The following is a 12,917-nucleotide window of genomic DNA, read 5'->3' as shown; positions in this document are numbered from 1 at the left end:
CTTACATTTTACTCTGACTTATTCTCCCCTCTGTATTAAATTCAGCATTTTTTTTTTTACCACAGTAGATATATGTTTTTATTCTGAGGACACTCAAACCCTATGCTTGAGAAATTACAACACATCAAGCATTTCTAATTATGCAAGGAAATACCATGGGAGTTTATTTTGTTAAGGGATGTACAGTAGGGAATCAGATTAAAATAAGCAAGTCATCATTCTCCTGTGAGTTGGAATGTTGCTGTCAGAAAAGAAGTCTCCTAATAGTTGTGAATGTGTACATTGCTTAACTGAGAGTACATTTTCTTTATAAAGTGAATGCTGAGTAATTAAAAAAAAACACAGTATGATCTTAATTGCTAGTTGATATCTGTCAAACATTATTTATTTAGATTATGGAGATCTCAGTTGGTGTTTATGTCTAGGTAATCATTTGCCTAGATAGTGAGGATTTGTTTTTCCTTTAGGCGCCAGTGAAATCATACAGACCTTTACATGAAAGAAAATCATGAGAATATATTCATGTTCTGGTGATAAGAACACATGAATGTTCATTAAAATGTGTGCTTAGTGGAAGTTGAAGTGGAATGTGTTGTTGAAAAATACTTTCTGAATTAGTTTAAGCTTTTCTCAGTGTAATCTGTTGATTTATTTCAGTATGACATAATACATATCCAATAAAGAAAAAGTTGAGAAGGAAAATTGTGAAAATATAGAGCTACTACTAGTATACCACATGATTTTCAGGAGGAATTCAGATAACACTGATGATTCAGACACTTTAATTTTTTCCTATGTGGGAGAATTGCAAAGTAGATTGATATGATTTTTTTTGTATTTGGTTACTTTATTGTCATCTCTGAGAAGTACTGTGTTTAATGCATCTGACAATAGCCATATTAAATTCAATGTTGAATTAAAAGGCCAACTTGAAATAAAATCTCTCATGAGTCACGTTGTATCAGCTTGATCTAAAATGCATAAGCATGTAATCATCAGCATTATTAGGGGTTTTAATTTCTATATATGTATGTACATCATGTAATCATTAGAACCTGAAATAATAGGCCATTTTGCCTAGATGAGTAGTGTAGTCTCTCAAATGGAAACTACTTTTGTTTGTTCCTAACTGTAAATTAATATTGGTGACAAATTTCATATTTTATGTCTATGAAAATGAGAATAAGGTATTTATTAGGCCTTTAAAATTTTGATGCTATTCTATTTTTAATAAAATCTACTTTTATTTTAAGCTATCTTCCTAGGATCATATCGTATGCCATATGAAGATATAAAAAATATTATTCTGGAGGTTAATGAAGACATGCTGAATGAAGCCTTAATTCAGGTAACTTGCATATTTTCCTTTTAAAATTCATTTTCACAGGTATTTCTAGATTGTTATTTTCTCAATGGAGTTGTGGGAAAATGTTCTTCTATATTTTGGTAATAGAATCAGAACTATCTATCTAGCTTTGTTACCAGTAAGAGTATTCAACATAGAAGGTCTGCGTTCTAGTTTTGTTTCTGCCTATCATTCACTGTACATAAAATTGCATGTATTTCATCATCACAAGAACTCTGTTAAGTAAATGTTGTTATTACAATTTTGTGGATGTAATAGTGGGGAGGTCAAAAGGTTAAATACCTTGCTCACGATCAATTGGTAAATGTTAAAGTTATTTTTTGTTAGACACATAACATGTGCTAGGAATTGTGTCAGGTACTTTATATATTTTATCTCATTGAATCCTATTAACAATCCTATGAGGTACATACTGTTGTCCACATGTTACAGAAAACTGAGGCTTAAAGAGATTGCCCAATGTCACATAGATGGTAAGTGGCAGATTAGCAGAGCTGGGATTCGGAACAAGATCTTTCATAGTTCTATATCTATTGTTCTTTCTGTTCCATTATTCTGCCTTCCATGAGCCACTTATTTTAGCTTGCTAAATCTCTGTTTCCACATCAGAGAATACAGATGTATTAAACCAAATAATGTGCTCTGTAGAATAAAGCACTATACAAGATCTAACATATTATTACAGTTCTTGGTATGTCTGGTCATGTCTAATTTAATTTCTGGAAGGAAGAGCTGTGAAGATTTTACCTATAAGGGCATAGTTATTGTAGGATTTTTTGTTTTTAACCCATAAAGCTTGCTTTGATTTTAAAAAGACTTAGTAATTTATGCTGTGAGAGTTTTACCATACTGCCCTCAGAGTATCTCTAAATTTCAGAGAACCAGTGTCTGTCATTTGAGCAGGCTATGTCTATATGGAAGTTCCTCCATTTTGTAATGTAAGCTTGAGTTACAGATTACCGCATGTAAATGTTTTAAATATAGATATTATAATATAAATATAGGTAAATAGAAATTTATTTTCTAGGGCTAAGTTTTAATGAGTTTATGTAGGCTCTTTATTATCATGACATACTTATGTTAATCTCAGTAAGAGTTACACTTTGATAAATCCCCCTGTGGAAAAGTTAAAAAAAAAAAAAAGTGTGCAACTAGCAAGTGCATATTTCTCTGAGTAGAAATGGAGAGCTGATCACATTTGTCCTGTCCGCCTAAGTCCCATGATTCTTTGCACAAATAGTCAGAATGAGTGAGGAATGAAGCCTAAACATGATTTACTTTTCCCTCTTTTTTTCACTTGGACAGTTTAATTTTAACGTACAAGACAAAGAAATTTCTGACTCCAAAACTTTTTAGTCTTTTCTCTAGATTTAAATTATAGTACAATAGAACCATATTTTGAAGAATTAATCAATTTAGCCATGTATTTTACCCATTAAAACTGTGTAGCTTTTCCTTCACATACTTTGGTAAATAAAGAAGAATGTAATCATTTAGAATGTGGTCTTTATTTGCCAATAACATTCAAAACATTGATTATTTTTTAAGTAATGTTTTCAACACTTTAGGGAATATAAGAACCAGAGAAAGATTCTCACTTATGAATGTCCCTCTAGTACACAACAAGCTTTTAAAATATATATATAGAAATTTATTATGTGGGATTTTTTTATGTTTCACTTTATTTTGTAACAAACAATACCTATTTGTTTCTCTTTAAATTGGGTAAGCCTGGTTCAGTTTGGAAGAATGGATTGCTTTCAATTTGGAGATGGCGATAAATTATGTCTAAATTCTTGAATTTGCTGGTTTAATTTTATCCACTATGCAGTGAAAACAACTGCTTTTGAAATCACAGTATTATGCTAAATCTTGGCTTATACTCTGGGAAGATGAGTGATGGAGAATCATAAAGTGTAGATCCTGCCAGGCTCCTTTAGTGCATGTTATACCAGATGTGTCCATGTAATTCCTGTTTGCTGTGAATGGGTTGACCTGGGGTTGTGTTATCACTTCCTTTTTTCTAGACTTTCATTCACTTTTCTAAGCCTTTATCTCTTCCTTTTTTTTTTTCCCACATATTCATGTGTTTTACCCCTTGCATCCTTTGCCCCACAAATTTGGTGCCTTCTTTTTGTTGAAAGCGTACCACTGATGACTTTTTTCAAGCCAGATTGCTTTTCTTCTCAATGCCAGATACTCTGAAATTTCCTCTCATTCCTTACCTTGCTCAATCAAAAATCATTTCTTTAGTTCTGCTTGTAGGAGAAAACAACTTAAGATGTAATTTAATAGTATAGATCATTGGGATTGTGCCACTTGGGTATAAGCACAGATGATACGTAACTCAATGTGAGTTTTTGAAGTTAGTAGTATGTTTATTTATCAAACATCTGAGTATCTTTTGTTAAGGAGGAAGGTCCTGGATTGAAACAATTACTCAATTTTCCAGAACACAAAGGTGACTGTTTTCCTCAGGCAAGAGAAAAGATTAAAATCACTACTGTTTTTTTCTCCCTCCCATCCCAGAAACATTTGCTTCAGTGATGTAAAAGTACATCAATTTGCCATTCACAGGAGCTGTTTACAATTTATGTCTAATTACCATGCAGCACATTGATAATGCATAGCATTAAGTATGTATCATCAGATTAACTTTGTTGTATGTTCTATTTGATTACAGTGCTAAATTCCATCCATGCATAATCATAGTGTATTGCTCACAGGAGATGTTTGTTTCCTCATAACAACAAAAACAACAAAAAACAATTAAGGACACACTGCTTCCCAGAGAGTTAACACTAGTATTATCTCTCCAGTATAGGTCAATAGGCTTTTTCCAACCAGACAACTAATATATTTTAGTTATTTAGCAGGATGAATATCTTATTTTAAAAACACTATATATATAATTTAATCAATAAGAACAAGCCCAAATTTTCAGGTTATTAATAAAAATACTAATGTTTCCCTTATTTCAAAATATATAAATTTAAGCTAGAAACTGACTTCATTGTGTGGAAGATGTTGAGATGTCCTAAAATACAAGAACACGTGGAAACATTTTAAAAAGTACACCATATTCTGAGCTTGTTGAGGAGCTTTTAATATATATAATTATGAGTTAGTTCCAAATAATGTGAGCTAAATTTAGTTGATTCTTAGTTATTATTTCAGCTTTGAAAGTCTGTATCAGTATAATTTAAATTTGATCTACTGAGAAAAAAATCTAAACCAATGTTTTCAGGATATCAGGGGTAAAAATCAAATATTTGTAGGCCTACTTACATATAGAACATTGACAAAGAAATGAAACTAGCACTTGCAAAAAATTGATTTAAATGTTAAGGGAAAAATAAAAGTGTGTTTTACTTGAGAACATTAGTGCATGTAAATGATTCTTAAATGCTGAGGAAATTGTGTTGCTAGGGAGATTATGGTCATGTTTCCAAAACATGTATAGAAAAAAAGGATGATTAACATAGAAGGAAATATAACTGCAGCATAATTCACAAAGATATGTATTGAGCAGAGGTTTTTAACCAGTGGTTCAAAGCCCCACTTTGGGGATTAATAGAGACAATTCAGGGGCTTCTGAACTTAGATATGAAAAATGCTGTATCTTTAGTTTTTAAACTTTAACCTAACATTTAGTATTTCCTTTGATTAACAGTGTAGGTAACAGACCAAAGTAGTATTAATAGCACCTCTAACTTTCCACTAATAGAAATAATAAATATTTTCATATCACATTAAATTTGAGGCAGGTATCTTGAAATATTATTTAAAGTCATTAATACTTCAAGATTATACTAGTTATTAAAGCTACCACTAGATCTTATTTTGTAATGCTTTAATCAAGATGCATATCTATTATTATGTCCCAATTTATTTTTTTAAATATATTAACTATTTTAATATAATCTGTTTCTTTTATATTCCTCTGTGTTTTATTTTATTGTGAAGAAAGGATCCATAAACTGGTGTTAAAGGGTTCAAGGCACAAAGACCAGAAACTAGTACAGAAAAGTCTCCCAATCAAGCTGACTGACATAAGTTGTTCCCAACTTCAGTCTCCCTAGCCACTATCTATAGAGAACACACCACTGTGAAAATCCCAGACCCAGGGATGATGTTAATACACCCTCCTAGTCCACAGAGACCAAGAAGGACCACATTAGAAGGGTAAGAAAACAGCTGTGGTCTGACCATATTGTCCTTCCCCAGATCAGCATAGCACTGCACTGAGAGGGCCCCTGTGGGCCTACAGTTTCTCTAGTGGAAGAAGAGAACCCTCCATGGACATCTAGCTCCCCCAGCATTGTGGGATGCTTCCCAGAAGGCCCACTCAGGTGTCACCTTATAGAGATCACTGGGGTAATCTGTGTGTGGCGGGGGGGATCAGATAGAGATGGAGAATGGGTATGGGGCTTATACCAACCAGCCCTCAGATCTTGACAGACTACATTCCTACTTGTAAGCAATACCCAGGTAGAGAGCCCAGCCAGTGTTTCTGACCATCTTTTTTTTTTTTTTTAAAGATTTTATTTATTTATTTGAGAGAGAGAGAATGAGAGACAGAGAGCATGAGAGGGAGGAGGGTCAGAGGGAGAAGCAGACTCCCCGCCGAGCGGGGAGCCCGATGCGGGACTCGATCCCGGGACTCCAGGATCATGACCTGAGCCGAAGGCAGTCGCCTAACCAACTGAGCCACCCAGGCGCCCTCTGACCATCTTTAGAGCCAAATTTGTGGCCCCATCTGTCCAGAGAGTTCGACTGGCAGTTCTGCCTGATTTGGTTCTCTAGTCAACAGTCCACATCAGCCACGGAGCCTATTCTACTGCCCTGCTTGGACAGGGAAGCAAATTTACAGCCATGTACAAAGTGCTGAGCATAGTCTCCAGTTTTATCTGTCCAAGAAGCCTGGCCAGAGAACCCAGGAGCTGTGGAGCCCATTATATACCTCTGCCTGGGCAGGGAGCCAAGCAACATCCCTGCCCAGCCGTTGAGCATACACTCTGGCCCTGTTTATCCAGGTAGCCTGAAGAGTCACCGTGGGAAGGCTTGGAGCCCAACCTACAGTAACACCAAGCCACAGAGTCCAGCCTGTAGCCCCACCCAGCAGTGGAGTACAGCCTATGACCCTGTCTAATGCTGAACACAGCCTGTGGCCTGACCGAGGCAGGGATCCCAGCCAGTTACCCTTTTCAACCATGGAGCATCGTCTATAGCTCCATCAGAAGTGAGGGAGCCTCAGTCGAGAAGCTTTGCCTGAACAAAAAGCATAGTCTCTAACCCCACTGAACCAGGAATCACAATAAATAAGGTAAAAATGACACCACCAAAGGAAACTAATTGGATCCAATAACTGACCCTAAAGAAATAGAGATCTATGAACTTTCTGAAAACAAATTCACAATAATCCTCTTAAAGAATTTTGGTGAACTACAAGAACACACAGAAAGACAACTAAACAAAATTTGGAAAATAATACATGAACAAAATGAGAAGTTCAACAAAGAATAGTAACCATCAAAAAGAATCAAACAAATCCTAGAGATGAAGAATACAATAACTGAATGGAAGAATTCAATAGAAAATTTAACATCACACTTGATCTGGCAGAAGGAATGAGTGAACTGAAAGATAGATCATTTGAAATTATGCAGTCCCAGGAGTAAAATCAAACAAAAAGGAAGAGTGAAGAAAGCCTACAGGACTATCAGTGGATTTCTCAAGAGAAGCATGGCAGGCTAGGAGATGGTGGGATGGTATATTCAAAATATTGAAAGAAAGAGACTGCCATTCAAAACTGTTACACCTGGTAAAGCCATTTTCCGAAATGAAGAAAAAATAAAGCTTTTGTTAAACAAAGCTGAAGGAGTTTATCACCACTGGATCTGAGACTCACAAGAGAATAACTTTAGTTTTCAGGACACAGATCGATTGAGAGTGAAGGGATGTAAGGAAATATTTCAAGCAAATGGTAACCAAAAGAAAGCAGGTGTTGCTATACTTAGACAAAATAGAATTAAAGTAAAAAAAGAGGAAAAAGGTCAAAACAAAGAACGTCAGGATACAATAAAAGGGTGATTTCATGAAGAAGATATAACAATTATAAATAATTATGCGCCCAACATTGGGATACCTAAACATATAAATATAAATAGTAATAGAACTAAAAGAACTAAAAAAACAAAAAATAAAAAAAACCCCAGCAATTCAGTAATAGTTGGGGACTTTAATACCCAGTTTCAACAATGGATAGGTTATCCAAACAAAGAATCAATAAGGAAACTAGATTTGAACAACACTATAGACCAAAATTGACATAATACACATATATAGAACATTTCATACTATAGCAGCAGAATACATAATCTTTTCAAGTGCACATGGAATGATCTCCAGGATAGATCATATGGTAGATAACAAAAGTAGTAGCAAATTTAAGAAGATTAAAATCATACCATGCATCTTTTCTTTTTTTTTAAGGTTTTAAAAATGTATTTAGTTTAGAAAAACCTCCCTGCACTGCCCTTAATCTGCATCCATGGCATTTTCGGACCACATCCTGTTCCATAGCTTCTTTTATCATCCAAATTGTTTCGCATTTCTTACTGGAGTCCAGGCAATTGCAAATGAATAGACTCATATCTGTGGAATCAACAAACTAATAATGGCAAAACAACACCATGAAATGGAAAAATAAAATGTTTGTCACATGAGTATAGCAACACAGAGGCCATATCAGGAGGGTGGCTCAGTGGTGGTGGCAACTATGTTAGTGTTTCTTTTTGCCTCAAGTTCAGAAACAAGTTGGACTATCTTGGGGTGACTGAATTTTCCTGCTGTTGAATTATAGAAGTTGTACAACCTCCCAGGTTTGTTTTCAAGGCCTTCATACTCAGATGTCTGAAGAATCATCTCACTTTGGTCCAGCTGCTTCACATATTTGGCTTATGCACTGAATTGGGTCTCATACTTTTCCCGAAGTTCATAAAGTTCCTTTCTGAGATGCTCTAGGAGGAGCTGGGTTAGCTGCTTCATAGCTTCTGGTCTTTGTTAAGATGCTCACTTTTGAGAACGAGAGCCATAACTGCCATTCTGTACATGTGATCTGATACACTTACCTCTAAACATTTCTGTATATCTAGGCAGTCCATGGGACTCTCTTGAGCTGCCCCACCAGCCATGGGAACTGCAGCAGGTTCCAGGCCCCGCGGCCTGAACAGGGCTGCAATGGAGGCCAAAGCCATGGAGCCCCTCATCTGGCAGGTTGGTGCAAGCTACCCCAAGTGTCTTTTCTCACCACAGTGGTATGGAACTAGAAGTCAAATATATGGAAATTAAACAGCATACTCCTGAACAACTAATGGATTACAGAAGGCTTTTAAAAAAATGAAATAAAAAAATATTTGTTGAGACAAAACTTATGGGATGGAATTAAAGCACTTCTAACAGGGAATTTAGGGATAAACACATATATCAAGAAAAAGAAAGATCTCAAATAACTGAACTTTACACCTCAGGGTACTAGAAAAAAAAAAAAAAAAAACTAAGCCCAAGGTTAGCAGACAGAAGGAAAAGAGTAGAGCAGAAATAAATGAAATCGAGAATAAGAAAACAATAGAATAGATCAATAAAACTAAGAGTTAGTTCTTTGGAAAGATAAAATTGACAAGCCTGTAGCTAGACTAACCCAAGGAAAAAAAAGAAGATCCACATAAATAAAATTATAAATGAAATAGAAGACATTACATCTGATGCCAAAGAAATACAAAGGATTATAAGAGACTACTGTGAACAATTATATGCCAACTGATTGCACAGCCTAGAAGAAATGGATAAATTCTGAGTAACATACAACTGAACAAGACTGAATCATGAAGAAATAGGATATATGAACAGACCATGATGACTAAGGAGATTGAAACAGTAATCAAAAACCTCTCAACAAAGAAAAGTCTAGGATCAGATGATTTCACTCATGAATTTTACCAAACGTTTAAAAAAGAATTAACACCAATCCTTCTGAAATGCTTCCAAAAATGGGAAGAGGAAGGAATACTCCCCATCTCATTTTATGACACCAGCATTACCCTGATACCAAAACCAGATAAGAACACTACAAGAAAAGTATAGGCCAATATACCTGATGAATATGAATGCAAAATTTATCAACAGCTAGCAAATCGAATTCAACAGTTCATTAAAAGGATCATAAACCATGATCAATTGTGATTCAGATCTGTGATGCAAAGATCTGATCACAAAAATGTAATCAAAACATTATGTTCCATATGCATAAATTAGTAAATGGGATACATCACGTTAATAGAATGAAAGATAAAACCCATATGATCATCTCAATAGATGCAGAAAAAACATTTGACAAAATTCAATATCCATTCATGATAAAACCTCTCAACAGTTTGGATATAGAAGGAACATACTTCAACATGTTAAAGGCCATAAGTGATAAGCATACAGCTAATACCATACTGAACGATGAAAGGTGGAAAGCTTTCCCTCCAAGGTCAGGAATAAGGGAAGGGTGTCCATTCTTTCCACTCCTATTCAACCTACTACTGGTAGTCCTAATCAGAGCAATGAAGCATGAAAATAAATAAAACGCATCCAAATAGGAAAGGGAGAAGTAAAATTGTGTTTGCAGATCACATGATCTTAAATATAGAAAATCATAAAGACTCCATCAAAAAACTGTTAGAACTAATAAGCAACTTCAGTAAAGTTGCAGGATACAAAATTAACATACAAAAAGCAGTTGTGTTTCTGTGTAGTAACAACAAAATATCTGAAAAAGAAATAGTCTCACAATAGCATTAAGAACAGTACAGTACTTAGGCATAAACTTAAGGAGGTGAAAGATCTGTAACCTGAAATCTCTAAGATACTGATGACAGAAATTGAAGAAGACACAGGTAAATGGAAAGATATTTCATGTTCATGGATTGGAAGAATTATTTTGTTAAAATGTTCATAATACCCAAAGTGATCTATAGATAAAATATGATTTCTGTCAAGATTCCAGTAGAATTTTTTACAGAAATAAAAAAAAAATCCTAAAATTCATATGAAAACACAGTGGACCACGAATAGCCAAAACAATCCCAGGAAAGAACAAAGATGGAGGCATCACACTTCCTGATATCAAACTATATTACAGAACTATAGTAATCAAAATATTATGGTATGTAGATCAATGGAACAAAATTGAGAGCCCAGAAATAAACCTGTGCATATACAGTCAAGTAATACTGGATAAGGTAGCTAAGAATACTGAATGGAGAAAAGGTTAATCCTTTCAATAAATTGTGCTGGGAAAACTGGATAGTCACATGCAAAAGAATGAAACTGGAACCTTATCTTATACCATTCACAAAAATTTATTTGAAATGGATTTTTAAAGACTTAAATATAAGTCTTTAAATCATAAAATTCCTAGAAGAAAACAGGGGAAAAGCTCCTTGACATTGATCTTGGAAATATTTTTTTGATGTGACACTAAAAGCAAAAATAAGAGGGACTACATCAAACTAAGTTTTCTGCACAGCACAGGAAATAGTCAACAGAGTGAAAAGGCAGCCTACAGTATGAGAGAAAATATTTGCAAACCACAAATCTGATAGCGGTTAATATCCAATATATATAAGGAACTCCTACAACTTAAAGAGTAGAAAACCAAATAATTTGACTTAAAGCATCAGCAAAGGACTTGAAAATATTCCAGTGGCCAACAGGTACATGAAAAGATGCTCAGTATTACTAATTATCAGGGAAATGCAAATCAAAACTATAATGAGAGATCACCTCACATCTATTGGAATCACTATTATAAAAAAGACAAGAGATAACAAGTGCTGGTGAGGATGTGGAGAAAAGAGAACCATTGTAAACTGTTGGTGGGAATGTAAATTGGTGCAGCCACTCTGGAAAACAGTGTGTTAATTCATGAAAAAATTAAAATTGAACTACTATATGATTGAGCAATCACACTCCTGGTTATATCTCTGAAGGAAATGAAATCACTGTATTGAAGAGATGTCTGCATACCCATTTTTATTGCAGCATTTTGTTTTTACAATAGCCAAGACATGGAAACAATCTACATCTGTATTGATAAATAAATAGATAAAGAAGTTACACACACACACACACACACACACACACAGGACTATTACTTAGCCATAGGAAAGGAGGAAATCCTTTTATTTATGACAACACAGATGGACCTTGAGAACATTATGTTAAGTGAAATATGTCACACAGAGAAAAGGGCAGAGGAGAAAATTTTAAAAAATATATTAGAATATGTAATTGGAAGTCAGAATGGAGATTAGGACTGAAAATAGGATTTTTGGAATCATTTGCAAAGAAATGTTTGTTCGAGTATGAGGACCAAAGATAGTGGACGGGATATCTACCAAAGTAGATAGTGGAAGAAAAGTGACAAATGGAAGGTTAAAGACCACGTTTCCTTAGAACACACTGGTTGAGGGAATGGATGGTGTTACAGATATCGGAACAAAGTGAGCCACCATGTCAGGGAGAGGGCCAGATACTGTGGTGTGTCACAGTAGCCAGCACAGGGGAGAATTTTAAGGAATGATGAATAAGAGAATGAGATGGGGTAAAAGATACCCCTTTTGATATCCTGAATTTTAGTGATTTACTTAGTTCAAGTAGTAGTTATTTTCTTGTAGTTTTTTCTTAAAATAATCCATACGTCATACCAGATTATTGTATTCCTTAAGCAAATGTTCTGTTTATTGTCTTTTGGATGATGTCTCCCTTATTTTTAAGGGACAGAGGCATTTCTTCTGGGTATGCAGCTATCCACTATCAAATTTTTCTTCATTCTCCACCCACTTCATTTTCTCTTAACTTTCTTCCTTCCCTTTCCTCCTTCCTTCCCACCCTCTCTTCCTCTTACCTCCCTTCTCTCTTCCCTCCTTTCCTTACTTTCTTTCATTTTAAATAAATTCTTTTCTAAATAAAGGGCCCTAATCTTTCTTAATAATATCCCCTCAGTGAAATATGGCTCTAGGGCATCTCCTTCATACCTGGAAATTACAAAAATACCTCCATAGATGTCTTCCTGTAGTAAATGCATGGGAGTATTCCAGCTTGCTTTTTTCCCCTCAGATAATTTCTACTCCTGCTGGCCATGTTACTCTTCTGGAACCCATTCAAGTATCCAGCACTGTACCAAATGTATAGGGTCTACAGGTAGCCACATGATTATGTTTTATCAATTGTTACTTTATGTCTCAAAACAGATTATATGAATTATGTAACTTTTATTGGGTCCTGACATAATAATTAGAATAAAGCACAGGTCATCTGATACATTGCCCTGATTCCAGGCAATGCTACTCCTAAGCCGTCAAAGATAGATGGGTATCTATTGATTCTGCAGGGAAAAATGATTCTTCAACTTCCCTCAGTTAACCAATTCTGGAGTATAATTATTCTTATATTCAGGAAGTTCATGCATGTGTAATAGTAGAGCTCATTTTTGTCTCCT

General features: G+C 34.9%; 1 protein-coding gene and 1 pseudogene across 3 annotated transcripts in view; one reads left to right on the top strand and one right to left on the bottom strand.

Annotated features, from left to right (window-relative positions):
* Window positions 1-12,917, top strand: part of DIAPH2 (diaphanous related formin 2) — a 951,942-nt gene that overhangs the window by 446,715 nt on the left and 492,310 nt on the right. For all 3 annotated transcript variants that reach the window (XM_032390097.1, XM_032390096.1, XM_032390094.1), the window contains one exon: window positions 1,254-1,348. In XM_032390097.1, the coding sequence (XP_032245988.1) occupies window positions 1,254-1,348 (95 nt within the window). The remainder of the gene's footprint in view (window positions 1-1,253; window positions 1,349-12,917) is intronic.
* LOC116623173 lies at window positions 8,040-8,633 on the bottom strand (annotated as a pseudogene).

The sequence above is a fragment of the Phoca vitulina genome, unplaced genomic scaffold (assembly GCF_004348235.1).
Source record: "Phoca vitulina isolate PV1807 unplaced genomic scaffold, GSC_HSeal_1.0 scaffold57, whole genome shotgun sequence".
Lineage (NCBI taxonomy): Eukaryota > Metazoa > Chordata > Mammalia > Carnivora > Phocidae > Phoca > Phoca vitulina.
The sequence above is the reverse complement of the archived record's forward strand: the minus strand, read 5'-3'. Positions and strand labels throughout refer to the sequence as shown.